This window comes from Mustela nivalis (assembly GCF_964662115.1).
Source record: "Mustela nivalis genome assembly, chromosome: 4".
NCBI classification, from domain to species: domain Eukaryota; kingdom Metazoa; phylum Chordata; class Mammalia; order Carnivora; family Mustelidae; genus Mustela; species Mustela nivalis.
In genome coordinates this window covers 560,726-584,233 of record NC_139023.1, presented here as the reverse complement: position 1 = coordinate 584,233, position 23,508 = coordinate 560,726, and the positions used below count along the sequence as shown (strand labels likewise).

General features: G+C 43.1%; 1 protein-coding gene across 2 annotated transcripts; it reads left to right on the top strand.

The window, feature by feature from the left end:
- Positions 1-391: 391 nt before the first annotated feature.
- THAP9 (THAP domain containing 9) lies at positions 392-23,116 on the top strand. 2 transcript variants are annotated; one of them, XM_082726471.1, is made up of 5 exons: positions 392-670; positions 5,350-5,545; positions 7,033-7,336; positions 8,491-8,641; positions 16,310-23,116. In XM_082726471.1, exons 1-5 carry the CDS (start codon positions 591-593, stop codon positions 18,288-18,290), a joined length of 2,712 nt encoding a protein of 903 aa, XP_082582597.1. In that variant the 5' UTR covers positions 392-590; the 3' UTR covers positions 18,291-23,116. The 2 variants fall into 2 exon arrangements, with proteins under 2 accessions (XP_082582597.1, XP_082582598.1); XM_082726472.1 differs by lacking the exon at positions 392-670 and adding an exon at positions 1,187-2,409.
- Positions 23,117-23,508: the final 392 nt, after the last annotated feature.

The window sequence follows — 23,508 nt, the reverse complement described above, 5'->3', positions numbered from 1 at the left end:
CTCCGGGCGCCCGAGCTCGGGCCAGGCCCACCCGCGGCTCCTCCACCAGCTCCACAGCGGGCCGCGACCTAACGGGCCGCCCGGAGCCGCTCCGCCCCTCGCGGGTCGCGGTCGCGGGGGCCCGAGTCCGCGTCTCCGGGCGCAGCGCTTCTCCCCCTCCCCTCCCCTGCGGGCGCCTCTGCGTTCGCGCCCGGGCCCTGTCCGCGTGCTCCTGGGCTCGCCCCGCATTTTCGCGCTCGGCCTCCCAAGAACCCGATGGCCTCGGATGGAGCCACCGGCGCGGACCCAGGACGAAAACGAGCCCGCAAACCCCAAACGCACGACGCGCCCTCCAGCCGAGAGGGCGGGGCCATCCAGGGCTCGTCTTCGCGCCCGGCTTTTCCGATTGGCTGCGGCGGCACGACGTGGCCTGCGATTGGTCACGGCGCCCAGCGCAGCGCCCCTGACGAGGGAGGGCAGGCGTCTGGCGCCGCGAGAGCCCGCCTTTTCCGACAAATAAAGGTCGTAGCGGCCGAGTCCGCGGGCGGAGCCAAATCTGCCGCGATTAATGCGGTCGCGGGGACACCCAAAGTGGAGCCCCACGTAGCAAGATGACCCGAAGCTGCTCGGCAGTGGGCTGCAGCACCCGGGACACCGTGCTGAGCCGGGAGCGCGGCCTCTCCTTCCACCAGTGCGTGAGCGCAGCCTCCGGCCGTCTAACCCCCGGCACGGCCTGGCGGGCAGCGGGCCAGAGTGGGGCGGGGCCGGGCGTGCGCCGCGCCGTTGACGTGACGTGACGCGACGTGACGTGACGCGACGCGACGCGACGCGCGTAGCGTGGGGGACAGGAACGGGGGAGTTGGCGAGTTCGGGGGCTTCCTGCCCCGCACCCCGTTGCCTGCCGCTTGCCCCAGGGCTTCCGGCGGGGCTTGTTGGCGCGGGGCCGCGCTCCCGGCGGGTTGGCTGCGCCCTGCGGGCCCGGCCGAGGGGCGGCCGCGGGCGTGGCGGGGACGCGGGCGTCGGCTCCGGAGCGGGGCCGTCCGTCGGGGCCGTGCGCGCGCGGGGGCGTGGACGCGGCGCTTCCCCCGGTCCTCGCGGCCTGCAGTGCGCCGGGGCCGCGGGGGACGGGCCGGCGGGGCTCCGGGAGGAGAGCGGGTGGTGCTGGAGCCGGACCCCGTGCGTCCCCGCGGGCGGGCGTGAGGGGAGTGGCCGGAGGTCGTCGGAGAAGACGGCGCGAGACTCCGGCCGCCCGCGCCGGTGGTTCTGGTCTCTGTCCTGCGGCCTCCGCTGCTCGCGGCGCTCGGCTCGGCGGACCCCGCGTGCGCGGCCGCGCCGTCCCCCGTGGCCGGCCTCCCCGGAGGCCCCGAGACCTGCCGACCTGCCGAGGCGCGTGTCGCGGCTGCTCCGAGGCGCCGACGGCGTGGCCCGGGCCGCCCGACCCAGGGAGCGCCGGGAGCGCCTCGTCCTGACCCGGCTCGCTCGGGGTCGCGCCGGCGGCTCCGGACGCTCCTCCGGGGGCTTCGCGGACGCCGGCCCTGCTTCCTCCTCGTCTCCCGGGGCCGCCGTGGGTTCAGACGAGGAGGAGTTCGTGGATGGCCTCGGTCTGGTCCACCGGGCACCGGGGAAGGAGCGGGGGAGCGCCGGCGTCCCCGTGGTCCGCTCCGGGCCTCGGCTGACCGGCGCCATTCATTCGGGATTCCGCATTCCCGGGAGTGGTTTTCCTAAAAATCTAGTTCGGTGTCGTTCCCAGACGGCTTTACTCCGGGCCTTTCCGGGCCTTTCCGGAGGCCGCGCTCGTCCGGGAAGCCCTTCCCCTCCCGAGGGCGTCCGTGCCCCGTCCGGCCCCGCGCGGGCGGCGGTGGTCCTTCGGCGAACCGGAGGGAGTCCTGCGGCTCGGCTCCGAGTCGGTGCGGAGGGAAGGAGCCGCCCCGGGGGAGCCTGGAGCGCACGCCGGACAGGGAAGGATGTGTTCGTGTACATTACGGACGGGGCGTAAAGTCGTGAAAATAGATTCCAGTCTTTGCTTCCGACCTCGTACGTGAGTGCGCTCTCTTCTGGAGGCCTCTAACCTGAAGGGTGGATCTTTTGTGATCTGGCCTCTAGCCCTCCCTCCAGCCCATCTGTAGCCGGTACCAGCGGCCTCTGGGCTCTCCTTTAACTCTCTTCATCCTCCAAATTAACTGATTTTTCAATGCTTAATGAACCAGTAAGATGCAAGTAGTTATTTTCTATCTCTGTGTTGTTGCATCTGCGTGGAGTGGCCACTGTCTGCACGGCAAACTCCTGTCAACACTTCAGTTCTCGCTCCAATATTCTCTCTTCTGAAGCCTTCCCCAGCGTCCCCAGAGCCATTCCCAAGAGTTGTGAAAGATGTTGCAAGGACACAGGCAAGGGGCTGTGTCTGAAAAGCACGAATCAAAGTGACTAAAGGTGTGGAAACTTGTTATTAGAATACTGGTACTTAGTTAAACATATAAATGTTTAAATATGAGATAGGACTGGCAGGTTTAAAGGAGTGACACTTTGATTCATTCTCTTCTTGTTGGTATAAAGAAATTAAACAATTTATTTCATAATCAAAGAAATATATGTATGATAATTTGAAAGTGTTTTTACCTGAATTGTTGTAACGAATTTTTAAAACGTTTAATTATGAGACATTTCAAACACACTAGCAGGCAAATAATAACACATAACACACATCTGTGCACCCACCACGAGAATTAAGCAGACATTAACAGTTTGCCTTGTTTCAGGTTTTGGTTTGTTTTTTGTTGTCTTCTTAAAGAGCATTAAGTTACAGGTATAGTTAAAGCTTTACCCTTGAATCCCTTCTCTCTCCTTAGAGACAGCCACTGTAGAAAGGATTTTGTTAGTCACTTTTCTGGAAAATATAAGCAGGGAGCCAATGGTAAATTTCTGCTGGTAGTGTGAAAAAAAGGCTAGTCAAAGGAGAGAGAAAACAGATTTTGCATTAAATAGAAACCAATTTGTGATTGTATTTATTTATTTTTAAAGATTTTTATTTATCTATTTGCCAGACAGAGATGACAAGTAGGCAGAGAGGCAGGCAGAGGGAGAGGAGGAAGCAGGCTCCCCGCTGAGCAGAGAGCCTGATGCCAGGCTGGATCCCAGGACCCTGGGACCATGACCTGAGCCGAAGGCAGAGGCCTAATCCACTGAGCCACCCAGGCACCCCCATGATTGTCTTTATGAGATGATGATTGGTTGGGGATTTTTCTTTTGAAAAAAGAATAGGGAGACATGAATTCCAATTTTAACTACCACTTACTGGTAGCTATACTTAGGTCTGGTCTTGGTTTCATCTTCTGTGAAAGGATACAAACCTGTTGTGCAGAGTTTTTGTAAGACTAAGTCTAAATTTTCAAAACATAAATACATCGGGGTGCCTAGCTGGCCCAGGTGGAAGAATGGGCAGCTCTTGATCTTGGGTCGTGAATTTGAGCCCCACATTGGATGTAGAGTTTACTTAAATTAAAAAAAACTTGAATCACATGCACATATTTATGGCACAAGGTGAATGCTTTAAACATATTATTAATTATTATTACCAATTTAATTTTATTCAGAATTGAAATTAGTCATGCTGGTTAGACTGCAGTATTTTCCCAACCCTTTCATTTTGTTTAATACTTTGGGGCAAACCAACAAAGCTGTTTGGGACTGGCTTGTTACCTGCTTCAGGGGCTCCAGATGGTCCAGGCCATTCTGTGGGCTAAGGGGATTGGTGGCGGTGGTCAGCAGCCATGCCAGTTGGGAAGCTGTTTTGGAGGATAGGCTAGTAATAGAACTTGGTGGACTAGCCACCTTTTTACTGTCCTTCGTGTGGTCAGAGACTACCACGCAGTCTGGGGGAAAACTGCCTCACAAACATGTGCTATTAGTTAAGAAAGGAACTCAATGAAAAGGTAGGTTTGCCTCACCTTTATTAGAAAAAGACCTGTGTTTTCGATCAAGTAGCATCATCTTCCTGGAATAATGCAGTGAAAGTCCTGAAAGTGGAATTGTTCCTAGGAAAGAACAAACTCTGGATCGTACTTTACCATTTACAAAGGCTTTTGAGTGCATTTGTTGCATCGTGCACCCTTACAACAACCCTGTGAGGGGCTCAAAGATTGAGAGATGTATCAGATTCCACATGGCTGGTAAAAGGTCATTGAGGCTTAAATACAGGTTTCCCAATTCAGTGTTCTTTCTCAAGTGATTGAGAGAATATCTCAGAATTCTGTTACCATACTGCTGTATTATTTTCCTAGCCCTGAACTGAGGAACTTAAAATTTTCACTAGTCTCAGTTTGTAAGAAGTGCATGCTTTAAAATCTAAGCTAAAAGATACAAAAATCACACAGCTCCCCCCAGATCTGTCCCTAGGACCGATCAAAGCAGAGGGTGCAGAAAGAGTAATTTTGTGATTTTCATTATATCAGTATCATAATTTTTTTCTCACAATTTCTAAACATAGTAATTTGGGCTTAAAAATAGAGAAATACAAGGTAGTTTTTATATTCAAGGTTAGGAAAAAGTGGTGCCTTTTGAAAGAAAAGGGGGAAATGGATTATGGGAAGTGGACTTTTTTTCTACTGCTCAGTAACAGATTTTTTTGAAGTGCAGCGTGGAAAAATAATCTGTAAATTCCAAGGGCAGGAATCCAGGAGTGGATTAACTCAGTGTTGCAGGGTGTCTCATAAGGTTGCCGTAAAATGTTAGCCAATACTAGAATCTTCTGAAGGGTGAGCTTTCTGAAAGACTCACTGACCATGGCTTTTGTCTGGAAGCCTGTTTCTTGACCAGTAGACCTATGTCTCTATAGGACTGCTTTTGACATGGCAGAGAAGTTCCCTCCGGAGGAAAATCATTCAACAGAGGGAACAAGTGCCTTTTATTATCTAGTCTTTATTATCTAGTCTTACTTAGCCCATTGTCACTCCTGCTTTTGTTGTTTCTTAGAAGCAAATTGCTAACTCTAGCCCACACTCAAGGGGAATGGTATTAGCCTCCATCCCTTGAAAGGAGGAGAAGCAAAGACTTTGTGGACATTTTTAAAGACACACACACACTAAATTTGAGCAGATTCTGTTAAGTGTAGGCAGCGAAGACAAAATGTGGTCGGGCCTTTAATATAAGAATTTCCCTTATACAAATTGAAGCAAATGAGATCACTTAGATATTGAAGTCTTGGAATCAAAAAAATCAAAGAACTAAATGAAATCAGATTGAGTAAGTTAAACTTTAACTGGACTTGATGTTTACATAAAGCAGTTAAATAATAAATGGGTTTGTTTAATAAATACTACTGTAGTATTACTATAATATTTTCATGTTAATGGAACTTTAATATGATTGCTGTAGATTTCCAACTGATACCATACAGCGCTCAAAATGGATCAGGGCTGTTAATCGTGTGGACCCCAGAAGCAAAAAGATTTGGATCCCAGGACCAGGTGCTATTCTATGTTCCAAACATTTTCAAGAAAGTGACTTTGAGTCATATGGCATAAGAAGAAAGCTGAAAAAAGGAGCTGTGCCTTCTGTTTCTCTATACAAGGTACTTAAATCTAGGTGTAAACAAAACTAAATTCTGTAGAGCCTTTGAAAACCGAGGTACCTCATATTACAGCTGAATTTACAGAGATTTTAAAAAATCCTAAGTCTTAAAATAAATCCAATAATAGATTTTAAATGCTTAGAAAACTCGTTTGGGCTTTAAAAAAAAAATCTATATGTAATTTTAGGATTTTTTTTTTAAATTAGGCATATCATTACAAATTGTTGTCAAGACACACATGAAGATTACCAAACTGAGCATAAGAATCACCTAGTAGATCCCTTTGAATTCAGGCTTTTGTTTAAGTGTGAGACAGTTTCCAGAATACTTAGAAATTATGCTTTTTCTGGTCCCTCCCAGTAATGTTACTGATCTTGACCAAAAATGTACCTAATTATTAGCATTGATATAGAGACGTATATCACTCCTGTGTTACATTCTTACGTTTCTTTTGTTTCTGCTTTTACCAAATGGCTCCTCAGGGTCCGCACAGCGGGTGGTACTCATCTACCCATTCAGTGCTGATGCTGCCCTTCCCTCCTCTTACCCATTGGAGTCTCCTTTTGGTATTGTTTTCCTGTTCCTCCATTCAGAAGAATGCAGTTGGTGTCAAACCCAAACTCCTAAGCTCTAAGAGCTTCCATTTATTTATTTATTTATTTGCTTATTTATTTATTAAAGATATTATTCATTTATTTGACAGAGATCACAAGTAGGCAGAGAGGCAGAGATGGGGGGGGGGGAAGCAGATTCCCTGCTGAGCAGAGAGCCGGATGCGGGCTCAATCCCAGGACCCCGGGATCATGACCTGAGCCAAAGGCAAGGCTTAACCCACTGAGCCACCCAGGCGCCCCTAAGAGCTTCCTTCTAATTGTGCATTTTTAACTACTCTGAATTCTCCTTTTAAACTACTGCATATGTGATAAATTGACTTGCTTTCATGTAATATCAGGAGTAGTTACTATTGTGACCTACAATAGTCCAGGCCATTGTGCCAGAAGATTTACATAAATTATCTTATTTTATCCTCAGAACAACTCTGTGTTATTATTCACATTGTACAGGCGAGGAGATGAGGGGCTGTAGAGGTTTAGTGACTGCTAATAAATGAGGGGTCTAGGATTCAAACCCAGATCAATCTTAATTTCCACGTCCACTTCCTTTTTGCACAAATAACTTTCCTATCTCTTAAATCATGTTATTGCTCCTTTAAAAAAAACTATTCATTTCCATGAAGCTTTCCCAAATTACCACCTTTCTGTTGTTACCTTAACCGTTTCAGACACTTTCAGAGTCCTATTAACTTTTGGCATCACGTACACATTTTCCTATAATGCATTTGAAAAAATCAGAGATTCTGACCTTTTTCTTTCATAATTAACTCTCCACAGCAACCAGGTGAGTGCTTTGCATTTAGTGGTATTTTTACAGACAGTCTTCTGTGTAATAGTTTTAAAAATAACCTGAATTGGATATTTCTATTGCAGGTTCTTCAGGGCGTACACCTTAAAGGCAAAGCAAAACAGAAAATTCTAAAACAGCCACTTCCCGATAATTCGCAAGAGGTTGCCACCGAGGACCATAACTACAGTTTAAAGAGGCCTCTGACGATAGGCGCAGAGAAGCTGGCTGAGGTGCAGCAGATGCTCCAGGTGTCCAAAAAAAGACTGGTCTCTGTGAAAAACTACAGGATGATCCAGAAGAGAAAGGGCTTACGACTGATCGATGCTCTCGTAGAAGAGAAACTACTTTCTGAAGAGACAGAGTGTCTGCTACGAGCACAATTTTCAGGTATGTTCCCCTTTTCCAAATTAACCATTAAGTACTTCCTTTGCTCCTGCCCATCAAAACATGCTTTTTGCTGAAACATGAAGTCTCAGGGAAAGCAAAGAGAAGGAAAAGTAATTGCCAAAATCTTTTCATGTATTTTCAGCTTTAAATGTCATGTGTTTATTATAAGAAAAGCAAAGAAATATATAAATGATGAAAGTTACACATAATCCTGCTACCCAGAGGTGAGATCATACGGTTGATACCATATACTGTACTGTTCGTTTTTTATAAAGCAGTTGTTTTACAGCGAATTCTTTGTGAGCAATTTTAACTGCTACATAATTTATCACTAAAGTGTTTTTGCCATGGAGTCGAACCAGATTACTTTGCCAGTTCCCTTTGAGCTTGAAAATTCTGTGAGTCTCCATACTATTTTCTGAAATATTCTGTAGAAGGTAGATCTGTCCATTGGAAAGACTGCCTCCTCTTCTTTGTGAACCAGATATTTGAAGAGGAACAAAATAAGTATTGGCAACTTACTCTTTGTTGAAAGCAGCAGAGATTTTGGATTTATGTTCTAGTAAAACATAAGTATATCTTGTTTCTAGAAGAGAGTGGGTATCGCCAGAGGAGGAGAGTAGTGTGTGTGCCGGTTGGGAGCAGAGGTAGTAAACCGTAATCCCCACCAGGGAAAGGATCTTTTTTTTTTTCCTCAGGGTAGGCAAGATTGTCTGTTCAATCCGAATAGCATCCTCTCCCCAGAAGTGTTTCTTGTGTCTCATTTTCACCTCAGATAAATGGTTACGAGGGAACAAAATAAAGCAAATAAAAGTACTCATAATCCAAAGACGTAGTTTTATCAGGTTATTTCCTTCTCTTCCCTGTTCCTCTAAAATTCCCCACTTAGACTGCCAGTGAGTAGTAAAAGAGTGACTTAAGTGGAAACTTTTCTTCCCTCTTTTGAGTGAAATGATCCGAGACGAACAAGAGGAATTGGTCAAGGGGGTCCTCAGATTGGATGTTAGCCTTTGAACAAACTCCGTGAAACTGTGATTGGGTTTGGGTTTGGGTTTGGATGCCCACTGCATTTATACCCCAATGCTGTGACCTATACTGAAAGTTTTACTGTACACACTCTTCATCACAAAGAATAAATAAATTTATTTTGACAGATTTTAAGTGGGAGTTGTATAACTGGAGAGAAACAGCTGAGTACTCCACAGAAATGAAACAGTTTGCATGTACACTCTACTTGTGCAGTAGCAAAGTCTATGATTATGTCAGAAAGATTCTCAAGCTGCCTCATTCTTCCATCCTCAGGACGTAAGTGAATGACTTTTTAGATGTTAAAGAAAATGAGTATTTCATTATTTTACTGCATTTTATGTGTTAAGGCTATTCGTACTCATACTCATTTATTAGTCCATTTTCTCTTTTTTAGAAATTTTTAGGTGGTATTTGCGTATTAACATAGCACAATATTTTCACCAAAAAAATGAAGGCATATAGTCTGACGATTTTTTTTGCATCCTCCAGATGGCAGAGACACTCTTAAGTGATTTAAAAAAAAAAAAAAATTGGTTTCTAATATATTCTAGTAGTTTGGGAATTTCTAAAACATTTCCGTAGTTTTAATCTCAGGCTATCCTGGGAAATCTAGAACAATTCTGGATTGACACCATTGGTGTGAGGCCAAGCACTGCAGTTGATCCGCAGGACAGGTCTTCCCAAGAGGAGATTTTGGTAAATACTTTTGTAGGATTTGTGGTCAGAATTCATAGATGTATTTATAACTCTTAGTGTTACAACACTGTGTTATAAAAAATAATCCAGTTGCTTTTAAATAAGGTACTTTTGTAATACTTATAAAGTACCTGTTAAAGGCACTTTTATAATGAAAGTAATACTCAATTCTTACTTTTTTGATCACTGGTTTTATGGATGCCTGTGTATGTAGCCATGCATGTGGCTTAAAAATAACAGGAATTTATTGTCTCACAGTTACAGAGACTAGAAGTCCAAAATCAAGGTGTCACCAGGGTTAGTTCTTTCTAAGGGCTATAAGGGAGAAGGGTCTGTGTCATGCCTCTCTTCCTGACTTGTAGATGGTGGACTTTTCCCCTGTGTCTCCTTACATTATCTTCCATTACGTGTGTGTTTCTGTGCCCATTAGGAGGGCCAGTCATACAGGATTAGGATTCACTTTAATGACCTCGATTTAACTCGATTACCTCTGTAAAGACCATGTGTCCAAATAAGGTCACATTCTGAGGTATTGGGGATTAAGACTCCAGTGTATCTTTTTTGAGGGACACGGTTCAACAGATAAAGTCACTTTAGTGATGATAAGCCTCCCCATCACAGGACCTATAGGCCGGCTTCTTCCCCTGGTTCACGGGCCCATTCCTGCAGTGTGGCCCCTGCTGGGCTCTGAGGCTCAGCTCTTGCTCCCTCCCTGCCCTCTGGCATCCCCTGCTGCACACAGTTGGAAGGCTTCCTCGCTGCTGCTTGCCTCCGGCCATACCGTTCCCCGTGCCTGAAATTCCTGTTCTCTGTCTGTTGGTCCTAGTGATACTCCTCAGTCTTCAGACTCAGATTAGATACACATCCTTTCAGAAGCCTGGCCTGGACGAAGTAGTCCTCTCACACATATGATACGGAACTGAATCCAGTTCTTAAAACACGGTCTTCCTCCCTGGACCATGAGCTGCAGCAATGTGAGGTCTTGTCTGATTCTGTGATCCTGCCCTGAACTGAGACCCTGCACGGTACCTGGGGCACAGTGGCAGAGTGTAACTGGAGAGAAATTATTCTTGATGAGTAGGTGTGGAAAGAAGGAATGCCTGAATGGTCACTTAGCATTTCAGATAGAGGTCAGGAGGAGATTCTCCAGAACAGCACTGCATTTAATTCCATTTAATTCAGCGGGTGGCTCTAGAGGACAGCGGGGAATGCCTCCGCCCTCTGTCCAGAAAGCTGCCTCCTGGTTTCTGACTGCTTTCAGCTTTAGAACAGACCCGGGGGGGCTCTCAGCTTGAGAAACTTGAGAGATCCTGTAATTAAGGTAGAACACTGTACTACTTTGGGGTGTGTAACGATTAGTTGGTACCTGTATGTATAGCAGAGTGATCACCGCACTAAGTCTAGTTAGCATTCATCACACACACAGCTAAAATGCTTTTTTCTTGTCATGACAACTTTCAGGACCTATTCTCTTAGCAACTTTCAAATATACAATATGGCATTATTAACTATAGTCACCGTGTTGCATGTTATATTCTCTTAAGTAATTGTCCTACACACACTAGTAACAATACTAATAAAAATTTAGAAATGAGAGAAATTCATTAATTCTTCTTCTACGCTATATATAAACAATTACTATTAACATTTAGGTAAGTTTCTTCCAGACTTTTTTCTGTGCTTAGATTTATTAGTTTTTGGGCGCCTGGGTGGCTCAGTGGGGTAAGCCTCTGCCTTCGGCCCAGGTCATGATCCCAGGGTCCTGGGATCAAGCCTCGAATTAGGTTCTATGCTCGGCAGGGACCCTCCTTCCTCCTCTCATACTCTCTGCCTGCCTCTCTGCCTATTTGTGATCTCTGTCTGTTAAATAAATAAATGAAATCCTTAAAAAAACAACAACTTACAGATTTATTAGTTTTTTACATAGTTATGGTCAACAGCATCACTTCAGGTACTTGTACCCTACCTGCCCAGGGCATTCTCCAGCTGTTGGGCATTTATTTATGTTGATCAAGCCTAAGAAAGAGAGACCATGATTATGAATTCTCAAGGAGTTGTGCTGTGTAAGGAGCAGAGATACGGGTCTGTGGGTAGAAGGGAACGTAGGTGGAGGGGAGGGTGTCTGGTGAGCGGGCAGTTGTTCGATCATGTTTGCGTGCTCAAGGGAATGATCTACTAGGGAAGAAAATTGGTGATGCACAAGGGAAAGGATACTTGTGAGGGATAACATCTGACAGCATTGTGGAGAGATGGCCGGCCTTAATTAGGAGCAGGGACCATTCCTTTAAACAGGAAGAAAGGCAGAGATTCAGTAGGTTAACAGATTGATGGTAGGAAAATGAGTTTTTATTCGATTGCTTCTGTTCTCTCAGTGACACAGAGATCAGAGCTGAGAGGTGCCTAGGTGGCTCAGTCCATCAAGGGACCAGCTCTTGATCTCGGGGGTGATGAGTTCAAGCCCCAGATTGGGCTCTGCGCTGGGCGTGGAGCCTTCTTAAAGAGAAAATAGCCGAGGGGCGCCTGGGTGGCTCAGTGGGTTAGGCCGCTGCCTTCGGCTCAGGTCATGATCTCAGGGTCCTGGGATCGAGGCCCGCATCGGGCTCTCTTCCCTCTCTCTCTCTCTGCCTGTCTCTCCATCTACTTGTGATTTCTCTCTGTCAAATAAAATAAATAAAATCTTAAAAAAAAAAAAAAAGAAAAGAAAAGAAAATAGCCGAGAGTCGGGGAAGGAGACATACCAAGTTCAGGAGAAAGGAGAAAATGGGAGTATTTGTTTCCTCTGTCAGGACGGAGAAGTAGTTCTATGCAAACAATGAGATGATGACAGATCAAGCCAGACTCACATTTTGTAGAAATGGCTGTAGACTCCCTCCCTCACTGATCTCTACTTGTCTCTTTCTCTGATTCGTAGATACAATATCTGTCCGTCGCTTCTGTAATACTCTGAGTACTGATCCCCGGGTCTTTTTCATTTCTCTCTCGAATTCTTTTTGTCCAGAACCTTCCCAGAACTGTGCTGCTTATAATTCCAGTTGTTTGGGTCTTGAAGGTTTGTTTTCACATATCTTTTGTAAGAATGTCTTCACATCCTCAGCCTCCCTCATTATAACAGTGATACGTGTGGTATGATCTTTGAGATTTTCTCTAATTTTCTATTTAGGTATTCATTGCAATTTAGTTAATTAGCTCCCTCTAATGGGGAAGGGGGTATGAGGGATTCAGAGGCAAACAAAACCATGGGAAGAGCTTACAGTCTTGGAAACACTTAGCTCTGCCCAGCATTGTGGCGCTTCTGTGCCGTATTGTCTCCAGAGTTAAAGCACCGAGTGGACTCCACATAATCACTCCACAAGGAGCCTGCTGTCTAATTTAAAATCTCATGTTGATGAGAATGGAAATTATTGGTAACACTTCTGTGAAGGAAAATTGGGAAATGTGAATTAATTTAAAATTGATTCACCTAGTTATGTGCACCAGAAGTCCGAAATTTGTTTTTTGATTTCTTGCATAAGCTGAATTCCGGGGCGCCTGGGTGGCGCAGTTGGTTGAGCATCTGCCTCCGGTCATGATCCCAGGAGTCTGGGAGGAAGCTCCACGTCGGGCTCCCTGCTTAGTGGGAGAGCCTGCTTCTCCCTCGGCCTCTGCAACTCTGTCTGTATTCCCCTGCCTGGGCTCTCACATGCTCGCTCACTCTCTCTCTCTCTTTCTGCCTGTCAAACAAACAAACATATATAAATAAAATCTTAGGGGAAAAAAATAGAATCCATTCATTTCAATGCTGGTGTAAGTAAATTTCTCTTTCTCTCCTACCCCTAGGAGTTGTGTAAGTGACATGAACATGTACGTGCGTATGTGACACCCCCGTACATGGTACGGTGCTGTTTGTATTCTCTAAAAAATGGAAACAACCTAATTGTCTTTCAGTATAGATTAGTTAAATTATTTATGGCTTAACTATACTGTGGTATAGGCCATGTACACTTTTAAAATGCAGTAGGTCAGGGAAGCCTGGGTGGCTCAGTTGGTTAAGCCGCTGCTTTCGGCTCAGGTCATGATTCCAAGGTCCTGGGATCGAGTCCCACATCGGGATCCCTGCTCGGCGGGGAGCCTGCTTCTCTCGTTGCTGCCTCTGCCTGCCTCTCTGCCTGCTTGTGTGTACTCTCTCTCTCTATCTCTGGCAAATAAATAAAAATCTTAAAAAATAAAAAAAATTAAAAAATAAAATAAAATAAAATAAAATGCAGTAGGTCAGTAGTTAGGGACACAGAAAAATATTTCTGTAACATTACTAGTAAGTAAAAAAAATAGGTTCAGTATAAATTTTGAAAATTATATCTAAGTGTAATATATGTGAAGAAATCTGGAAGAATGTCTCTGAAATGTTAAAGAGACTATCACTTTTTGCACTTTTTGGTTTGAAACAGACATCAGTCATTTCTCTGTCGTTCTAAGTTACACACGGTTTGGGTATTTCTCCTCTCAGTTAGAAAACTTTTAAAAACAAGGCCACATATCTTTTTGTCTGGTATAGACCTCATTCTCGTAGCTATGGGCATTAAGATATCATTTAGATTTCCATTTAAAAATCAAATTCAAAGAACATCAGTTTTCATAGCCTATTTAAAATAAAAACTTTTAAATAGAGGCATGAAGTAGTTTCATTACATAATGATTCCACATGGAACACAGTGAGCATCATTGGGGTTTATTTGAGAATTCTAATACAAGAAAAAAAATTTTAACAGTGAGCATTTGGAGACACATTTGCCAAGGGTATTCACCACACTAGTGGGCGGTAGCATTGCCCTGTTTTGCCATTATCTTACTATTTTAAAATACAAGCAATTGATTAATATTTAAAATTTTTCTAATTAATACTTTTATTTCTTAAATAGGTAATATGTGACACCCCCGTACATGGTACGGTGCTGTTTGTATTCTCTAAAAAATGGAAACAACCTAATTGTCTTTCAGTGTGTTTTTTGCATCCTATAAATGTGTTTTTTAGATTTTTTTTTTTTTAATTTATTTGACAGAGAGCATTAGTAGGCAGAGAGGCAGGCAGAGAGAAGGGGAACCAGGCTCCCTGCCAAAGCAGAGAGCCCAGTGTGGGGCTCAATCCCATGACGCCGGGATAACAGCCTGAGCCGAAGGTAGCAGCTTAACCCACTGAGCCACCTACGCACCCTAAATGTGTTTTTTAAACCTGTTAGTACATCTTGAAGTCGATTTAGTGGGCTATGGTTGGCATTATATACACACATGGTATATATGTGTGTGTGTGGCATGTAATGAGGGTAAATTTCATTTATGGAACTTTCAGGTTGCTGCATAATATTTGGAAAGCCCTGTCCTGAAATACTTCGGGAGGTATGTAAGAGTCTCATATAGAGGTCGGCTCTCCAGGAAGAAACCTTGGCAGCTTAGAATATAGCCCCAAAATCAGAAATAGCCCCAGGGTCCCTGGTTGACTCAGTTAAGCGTCTGCCTTTGGCTCAGCTCATAATGGCAGGGTCCTGGGATGAAGCCTCACCTCAGGCTCCCTGCTTAGTCAGGTGTCTGCTTCTCCCTCTCCCGCTGCCCCTTCCTCTGCTTGTACTAGCAGCCTGCCTTCTCTCTCATCTAAATAAATAAAAATCTTGAAAAGTGGGAGGAGGCCCTGGGTGGCTCTGTCGGTTAAATGTCTACCTTTAGCTCAGGTCATGATCCTGGGGTCCTGGGATCGAGCCCCACATCGGGCTTCATGCTCAGCGGGGAGCCTGCTTCTCCCTCTCCCCGTCCCTGTGGTAGTGCATGCTCTCTTTCTCTCTCTCTCTCTCTCAAATAAATAAAATCTTTTAAAAAAGGAAAGAAATATGACCCCCCCCCCCAAAGTCAATTAAGTTACAAAAGTAAACTTCAGGGGCGCCTGGGTGGCTCAGTGGGTTAAGCCTCTGCCTTCGGCTCAGGTCATGATCCCAGTGTCCTGGGATTTAGCCCCACATCGGGCTCTCTGCTCAGTGGGGAGCCTCGTTCTCGCTCTCTCTCTCACTGTCCAATAAATAAATAAATACTTTTTTTTTTTTTTTTTTCAAGTAAACCGCAGTGAAGATGAACACTCCAGTCTCTAGAGTCCACTTAGTCTTATTTGAGAAGGTGATTCAGCTTGGCTGTTGCCTTTCCTGACCCTCCGACTAATTAGAAAAAGAAAATGAGTGAAAAGAATTCTGAAGACAGAGGCTGACGTTGATAGGAAGAGTAATCGGGAGTCTGGGATGGTCCTGGACACCACAGACGAACTAAGGCAGTCAAGTAGGTCCCTGGTGTAAGGCAGACAGATCCAGGCACCTTAATTGTCCCTGAGGGCATAATTTGGAGGCTGCAAGGAATGGTGGGAAAAGCATGAGCAGGACCTCGGGAAAGCTGGGTTTTCCGTTCTGTGCAGAACTAGCTGCATGGTAAGGGCCCTGTGGTTTAAGCTCTGTCCCAGTTTCCTAATCTGTGAAATGAGGTAGATGTGCTGGATATTCTCAAAGCTCCCTTCCCCTTAAGCAGTTTTCTTGTTTCATTGAATTTACAGGTAAGACTGGTTTACGGTCTAAAAACACATCAATGAGAAGAAACTGGGTAATTGATTTGTATACTTTTTTAAAAAAGTGAGCTATGAAAATTGATTTGTGCTATGTTTGCATCTTGAAATACTACTCTGAGTTTCCCTGTTACTTATTATTTTATGGTGATTATATGAATACATGTTTGAAAATAACTGTAGAATTTGGCTGCTTAAACTTGGCTTTGTCTATAGGGATTTGAGGCTACTTTAGTTTGTTTTTTTTTTTTAAGGATTTTATTTAGGGGCACCTGGGGGGCTCAGTCGGTGAAGTGTCTGCCTTCTGCTCAAGTCGAGATCCCAGGGTCCTGGGATTGAGCCCTGCCTCGGCCCCCTGCTCAGCTGAGAGCCTGCTTCCCCCTCTCCCCCTTGCTTGTGCTCTGTGTCTGAAATAAAGAAGTACACTCTTTTTAAAAAAGATAAAGATTTCGTTTCTTCATTGGAGAGGGAGAGAGGATCTGAAGCAGACCCCGTAGTGAGCGCAGAGGACGTGGGGCCGGGTCCAGGACGGCGAGATCATGACTTGAACCAAAGCCAAGAGCTGGACCCTCAGCTGAATGAGCCAGCCAGGCGCCCCTCCTTTACTGCCATTTAAGGCATTTTTCCTTTCTTTGTCTCTTCATTTGAGTTTTATGCTTTTCATTTTTCATGTTTTACAGATGGTTATCCAAATGCAAACCCAGTCCAGGTTTCAACAGCAACGTTTTTTCTTTTCTTCAGCGAAGAGTAGAGAATGGAGACCAGCTATATCAGTATTGTTCACTGATCATAAAAGGCGTCTCTCTCAAGCAACAACTTCAGTGGGATCCCAGCAGCCACCATTTGCAAGGGTTTATGGACTTCGGCCTTGGCATACTTGATGCCGATGAAACGCCACTCGCCTCCGAAACTATTTTGTTAATGGCAGTGGGTATTTCTGGTCACTGGAGAACACCTCTTGGTTATTTTTTTGTAAACAGGGCGTCTGGATATTTGCAGGCTCAGCTGCTGCGTCTCACCATTGGCAAACTGAGTGACATAGGGATCACAGTTCTGGCCGTTACGTCGGATGCTACAGCTCACAGCGTGCAGATGGCAAAAGCGCTGGGGATACACATGGACGGAGACGACATGAAGTGCACCTTCCAGCACCCTTCAGCTTCCAGTCAGCAGATCGCGTACTTCTTTGATTCTTGCCACTTGCTCAGGTTAATACGAAACGCGTTTCAGAGCTTTCAGAGCATTCAGTTCATTAATGGCACGGCACATTGGCGGCACCTCGTGGAGTTAGCAGCGCTGGGGGAGCAGGAATTAGCCGGCATGGAAGGGCTGCCAGGAAGACTTGCGGATCTGAAAAACCACGTCCTGAAGATGAACTGTGCTGCCCAGGTGTTCAGTGAGAGCGTGGCCGGGGCGTTGGAGGGCTTGCTGTCGCTAGGCCTGCCTCCTTTCCAGAACTGTATCGGTACTGTCCATTTTTTACGCTTAATTAACAACCTGTTTGACATTTTTAATAGTAGGAACTGTTATGGAAAAGGACTTAAAGGGCCTCTGCTGCCTGAGACTTACAGTAAAATCAATCGTGTGCTAATCGAAGCCAAGACTATCTTTGTGACGTTATCTGATGCTAGCAACAATCAAATAATTAAAGGGAAGCGAAAACTAGGATTCCTGGGATTTTTACTTAATGCTGAGAGCTTAAAGTGGCTCTACCAGAATTATGTTTTCCCTAAGGTCATGCCTTCTCCCTATCTTCTGACTTACAAATTCAGTCAAGACCATCTGGAATTATTTTTGAAGATGCTTAGGCAGGTATTAGTAACCAGTTCTGCCCCTACCTGTATGGCATTCCAGGCGGCTTACCATAGTTTGGAGACCAGATACAGATCACAGGACGAAGTTTTTCTAAGTGAAGTAAGCATCCTTGACATTTCACTTGCTCGAAGGACAGACTTGGCCCTGTGGACAGTTCAGCGTCAGTATGGTGTCAGCGTTGTAAAGAGTCTTTTTCACAAAGAGGGTATTTGCCAAGACTGGTCTGATTGTTCTCTAAGTGAGGCATTACTCGATCTGTCCGATCACAGGCGAAAACTCACCTGTTGTGCCGGTTATATCGCAAACAAGTTATCGGCTCTTTTAACTTGTGAAGACTGCATCAGTGCCCTGTATGCTTCCGATCTCAAAGTTGCAAAAATTGGGTCACTGTTGTGTGTTAAAAAGAAGAATGGTTTGCATTTCCCTTCAGAAAGTCTGTGTCAAGTCATAAATACTTGCGAGCGGATTGTGAGAACCCACTCAAGGATGGCAGTCTGTGAACTGCTTCCTAAACAGAGAGACCTGTTTCTGCAGCAGAAGATTTTATATGAGCTTTCCGGGCATCTTTACCTTTTTGTAGATTTAGATGAGCATCTCTTCGATGGAGAAGTGTGCGCCATCAATCACTTTGTAAAATTACTAAAGGATATCATAGTCTGTTTCTTAAAGATCAGAACTAAAGATGCAGCGCAGTACCCTTTGAAACACCATTCAGAAAGACCCGAAGTGAAAACTTTCTCAAGGAAACGCTGGTCATCTTTACAGGATGATTACAGATGTTCAGGTTTCGCTAACACCAATAAATTCAGGCATTTGTTGAGTAATGACGGATATCCGTTCAAATGAGGGACCCGAGATATGTCCAGGTTTTTGCAAAGAATAATTGCTCAGCATTTTGTGTAGTTCAACTTACTGTATTTTATAAATTGACCATTCTGCACAGTTGACAAGTTTGTAATTCTGACTTACTAGAATTTCTAATTATGCGTATTATAAAATCTCATACTTTGGTTGGCAGCATTTCAGTTCCTTGGATCGTAGAAAGCTGTAAGTCCGCGGGAGCGGACTAGCCAACAGACGCTGCCTTTGAATACGCTACTCTCGACTGGGTAATGGGACCGGACATACTTTTAACCTGTTCCGTCTATTTTAAAGAGAGAGAATAACAACTCAAGAGTCGTTTAAAACATTGACTCTTACAAATAGACTGCCTTCCCTAAAAGCGCTTTGGTTTACAGCTGCTAAGAGTGTTAACAGAAAAATTTAAAAAAAAAATGTTGACAGAATACCTATAAAACCTTGGATATAATTTTTCTTTACATTTGAAAATTAGGCTAACTTAAAATCTCAAATACCACAAAATCCCTTTGCCAAGGTACCCTAAAAGAGAAATGGGCTGCAACAAAGCTGAGGAATGTAGTCCAAGAAGCATGTGAGGCCATTTTCACAGTCCATTGTCCTTGGACTTCGAAATACTAGTTTTGAGTAATAGAGTGGATACTTATTTGACCACCAGAAGACCCCGATGCCCATCCGAGGATGAGAAGAAGCTTATTTCAGCTTCTCCTTCTGACGCCTCCTCGTCTTTGCAGGGAGGCTGAAATAAACTTGCTTTCGGTGTTGAGTCAATAATGGGATGGATGGATGTTGTCCGACTAATAAACTAGAAAAAGATGGTCATTTGGTTATGAAAATATTTGTCTTAATTATACAATAAGTTTTTTTCAGAAATTTAGAGGAGCTTAAATCATCTCAAGATGAAAATATACAAAGAACAAATTTTCTCCGTTCTCTCACACCTAAACTTGAAAAGATGAATAGAAAAACATTTAGGTACATGTACTTTCACATACAGGGAGTGTTTTAAATAAAAGAAACAAGCACATGATTCATTTCTGTGTGTAAAACATTTACTCTTGTCATTGACTGAATATTCACAAAATATAGTTAATATGAAAACTTAAACTTGCAGAAGATTAATGACCAGGTAAAGTTGAGTTTTATTAACAAATTCTCCTTAAATTGTATATTTTTATATATTTTTTTGTTCTACCTCAAAGACTTAAATTTTGAGTTGTAACCAGAATTGTACTACATCTTATGCAGGAGCTGTTGCTGAGAAGTCTAGATGGTGTGGTTTTCGTTTGTGATGGGATAAGTTTAGATGCACTGGATAATCTTATTTAAAAGAAGCCTATTTGTAAATCACCACCGTTTAATTTATTGTTTATATAAATCCAAGTTTTGTCCTGAATTTTACTTAAAACTAGGTTCATATCTGTAGGTGTCTGTTCTTTGCTGCTGCATTTTATTACTTTACTAATACATATTGTACTTTAAGAAATTAGTGTTTTGCATTATTTCTTTAAATGCTGGATAAATTGGACAAACATGGAAGACAAAAATATTTCTTTCACTGCCTTTAACTATTACTTGCTCTCATCTTAGTGAAAGGGTTTCAAGTCTGATACCAGGTTTACTTAACATGATATGCTTTACAGTGAATTTTCAAAATTACTCATATTTGATTAGGGTAATTTATATTTTCCACTTAGCACCTTTGTCCTTTTTTCTTCAGAGAAAACAAACATTCTCTTCAGAAATTTATCCTTTCTACTTTTCAACAAATAGTGGTGGAACAACTGGATGTCCACATGCAGAAGTATTAATTCCACGTGGGTCAAAGACCTATATGTCAAAGGTAAAACTATAAAACTCCACGAAGAAAATCGAGTAAATCCTTGGTACTTGGATTAGGCAATAGTTTCTTAAATATGACACCAAAAACATAACAAAAAGTAAATTGGACTTCACCAAAAATAAAAACTTGTGTTTCAAAGGACACCGTCAAGAAAGAGACAACCCACAGAATGGGAGAAATTTTTTACTAATATATCTGATAAGGGACTTGTATCCAGAATATACCGAGAACTCCTATAACTCAATAATGAAGGACCAATAACCCAGTTTGAAAAATGGGTAAAGAATATCAATAGACATTCTTCGAAGGAGATCTACACATGGCCTGTAAACACATGAAAATACACCCAACACCATAAACTAGCTGGGCAATGCAAATGAAAACCACAATGAGGTACCACTTCACACCCACCAGGGTAGCTGTAAGACAGATAATAACAAGTGTTGACAAGAGGGGAGCAATTGAAACCCTCACACACTGTTGGTGGGAATGCAGGTGCTTTGGAGACAGTTTGGCAGTTCTTCAGAAGGTTAAACAGAGTTACCGTATCTCCCAGCAGTCTCCTGACAGGCACATACCCAAGAGAAATGAAAACATGTCCATGTACAAACTTGTACACACATTTCCTAGCATTATTATAGCTAAAAAGTGAAAAAGCCTAAATGTCCAGTTGATGAATGGTTGGATAGAAGCGTGCTGTATCCACACCGTGGGTGATGTGGTGAGGGTATGTAGCACTGCCAGAACCTTTGTGGAGCGACTGGACCACATACCTGCACTCCGGTCAGGAATGTATGACATTGAATTGCTCTCCTTTCTCCCCAGTATCTTGTAGTGCTCGGTTTTTGTTTGGAATTCCCCAGTTTAATAGGCGCGAAGCGACACTTCACTGTGGCATTCATTTCCATTTCCTCATGGCTGATGGCACTGAGCATCTTTTCATAGGGTTATTTGCCATCCACATAATCTTAGGTGAAAAGTCTGTTCAAGTCCTTTGCCCATATTTTGGAAGGTTGATTTGTTCTTAATTATATATTCTGGATGTAAGTATACTATCTGCTGGATTTTGCAAATTTTCTGACAGTCTGTGGCTTGTTAGTGTGTTTTGAAGAGCAGAGACTAATTTTGCTGAGTCCAGTTGATCTTTTTTTTTTCCTTTGAGGGATCATAGTTTCGTATCTAAGAAATCTAACCCAAGGCCATAGAGATTTTTCTTCTAGATATTTTGTAGCTTTAGGTTTTTACATTTAGGTTATGATCCATTTTCAGTTAATTTTGGTCTGTGGTCTAAGTTAAGTTTCATATTTTTATATGTGGATATCCCAGCACTGTTAAAAAGATTATTCTTTCTTCCCTGAATGACCTTTGCAACCTTGTAAAAAATTGACCACGTACACATGGGTCTGCTTCTGGGTTCTCTGTTCTGTTCCATTGATCCATAGGTCTAACGCTTCACCTGCACCAGTGTCCTGATTAGCCTTCTATGAGTCTTGAAGCTCTATTCTTTATTCAGAAATGTTTGGCTATTCTAATTGTACTTTTCTATATAAATTTTATAAACAGCTTGATTTTTTACAAAAATTCCTGCTGGGATTTTGAGTGTTTTGTGGAAACTAAAGATGAATTTGGGAAGAAATGAGATGTTAATATTGAATGTTTCACTCCACGAACATGATCTATCTTTACCCACTGAGCCACCCAGGCGCCCGATCTATCTTTCTTAAAGTCTTCTCTAAGTTTATTAATGTTTCTACATTTCACCTACAGATCTTGTATATATTTGTTACATTTCATGTTGTGTGGTGCTATTGTAAATGGTAACTGTAAAAATTTGTTTCTAAACGTTCATTGCTACTATGTAAAAATATAATTTTGTATACTGACTGCTTGAACTCAATTAGTTCTAGTAGCCCTTTTTTAAAAATTGCTATGACTTTCCTATATAGGCAGTCATGTTATCCACCAGTAGATACTGTCTTACTCATTCCCAGTCTGTGCCTTCTCCCCCAACCCCACCATCCCCACCCCCGACCTTATTGTACAGTGACCTGGAACACAGTATTGACTAAGAGTGCCTTGTTCCCAGTCTTTGAGGGGGAAACCTTCAGCCTTCATCACTCATAGGATGTTAGCTGTAGACTTCTTGGTAGATGGTCTTTTCAGGTTGATAATCCCTTCTCTTCCTGGTTTGCCAAAGAGTGTGTGTATGTGTGTTTAAATCATAAATGGGTCTTGAATTTTGTCAATTTTTCTGCACCTTTTAATTTTTTTGGAAAAACAGTTGAATATAATTTACATGCTGTAATATTTGCCTTTTTAAAAGCATATAATTCAGTTTTTAGTATATTTAAAAGGTTTCCTGCAACTTCTGAGATGATCATATAGTTTTACTTCTTTTGTATGTTGATACAGTGAATTACATTGATTATTTTTTAATGTTGAGTCAACCTTTTATTACTGGGATAAAACCCAACTGAGTCATGATGCATTCTTTTTATCTACTGCCAGATTTCATTTGATAATATAATCAATTACAGAGTTGAAGTCTGTGGCCTTATAGTAAATATTACTCTGAACATAATTATTTTCTTACTGCTTTTGAGTAAAAACTAAGCATGCCTTAAATGCTTTCATAAAACCTATAGGCCTTTATACATTTCATTTTATAAAATCACTTGGATCATAAAGAGCTCACATGTGGTCTATAGATAATGACAACATCTGCATTAAAGAAACCCTCACATACACACACACCCCAAGTCCTAAGTAACTGACATAAGAGAAAATAATTCCAATAGTGAAGGCTTTCTAGCCTTCCTCTCATTTGGATTGCTGCTGTGGAATTTCTACATAAAATTCCGAAAAAGGATGCAACATGATGCAGGAGGCCCTGGTTTGAAGCTGCATTCACATAACAAGTATTTATTTTCTTAGCTACTTGTGTTACAGACCAATAAAAGTGGGAAACTTTTCTAAAGTTATTTTTATTCACATTTTACATAAGACTGAGAAAATGTCAATTGTCCCGATGAAGGAATAGGGAAGGGAAGGCAGTGGTCTCCCCTACAGTTGCTGCTCTGCCCGTTTGATTGCCTACAGCTTTTAAAGTTCCGTTTCCCAGAGAATCCAGAGATAAGACCTACAGATTGCTTTTAGTTCTTGAGAGAAAAGGAAACTAAGAAAGGTGCTCACCATAAAAACATCAGACATTAAAAGAAAGGATAAAGTAGACCAAGTTTCTGCCCTTTTGCAGCAGAGGGAAAAGAGAAACCATACTCTCGTTTCAAAGCAATTTAGCTTAATCATAATTGGGCAAAATGACAGACTTATTTTTTAGTTGTGTGCTTTCAGAAATCAAACTTA

Excerpts from the sequence above, each read along its gene's own strand:
- THAP9 (XM_082726471.1), top strand. The coding sequence starts at position 591 with ATGACCCGAAGCTGCTCGGCAGTGGGCTGCAGCACCCGGGACACCGTG. Across the intron at positions 5,546-7,032 it reads CTTCTGTTTCTCTATACAAG|GTTCTTCAGGGCGTACACCT; the intron begins GTACTTAAATCT and ends TTTCTATTGCAG. Across the intron at positions 7,337-8,490 it reads GCTACGAGCACAATTTTCAG|ATTTTAAGTGGGAGTTGTAT; the intron begins GTATGTTCCCCT and ends TTATTTTGACAG.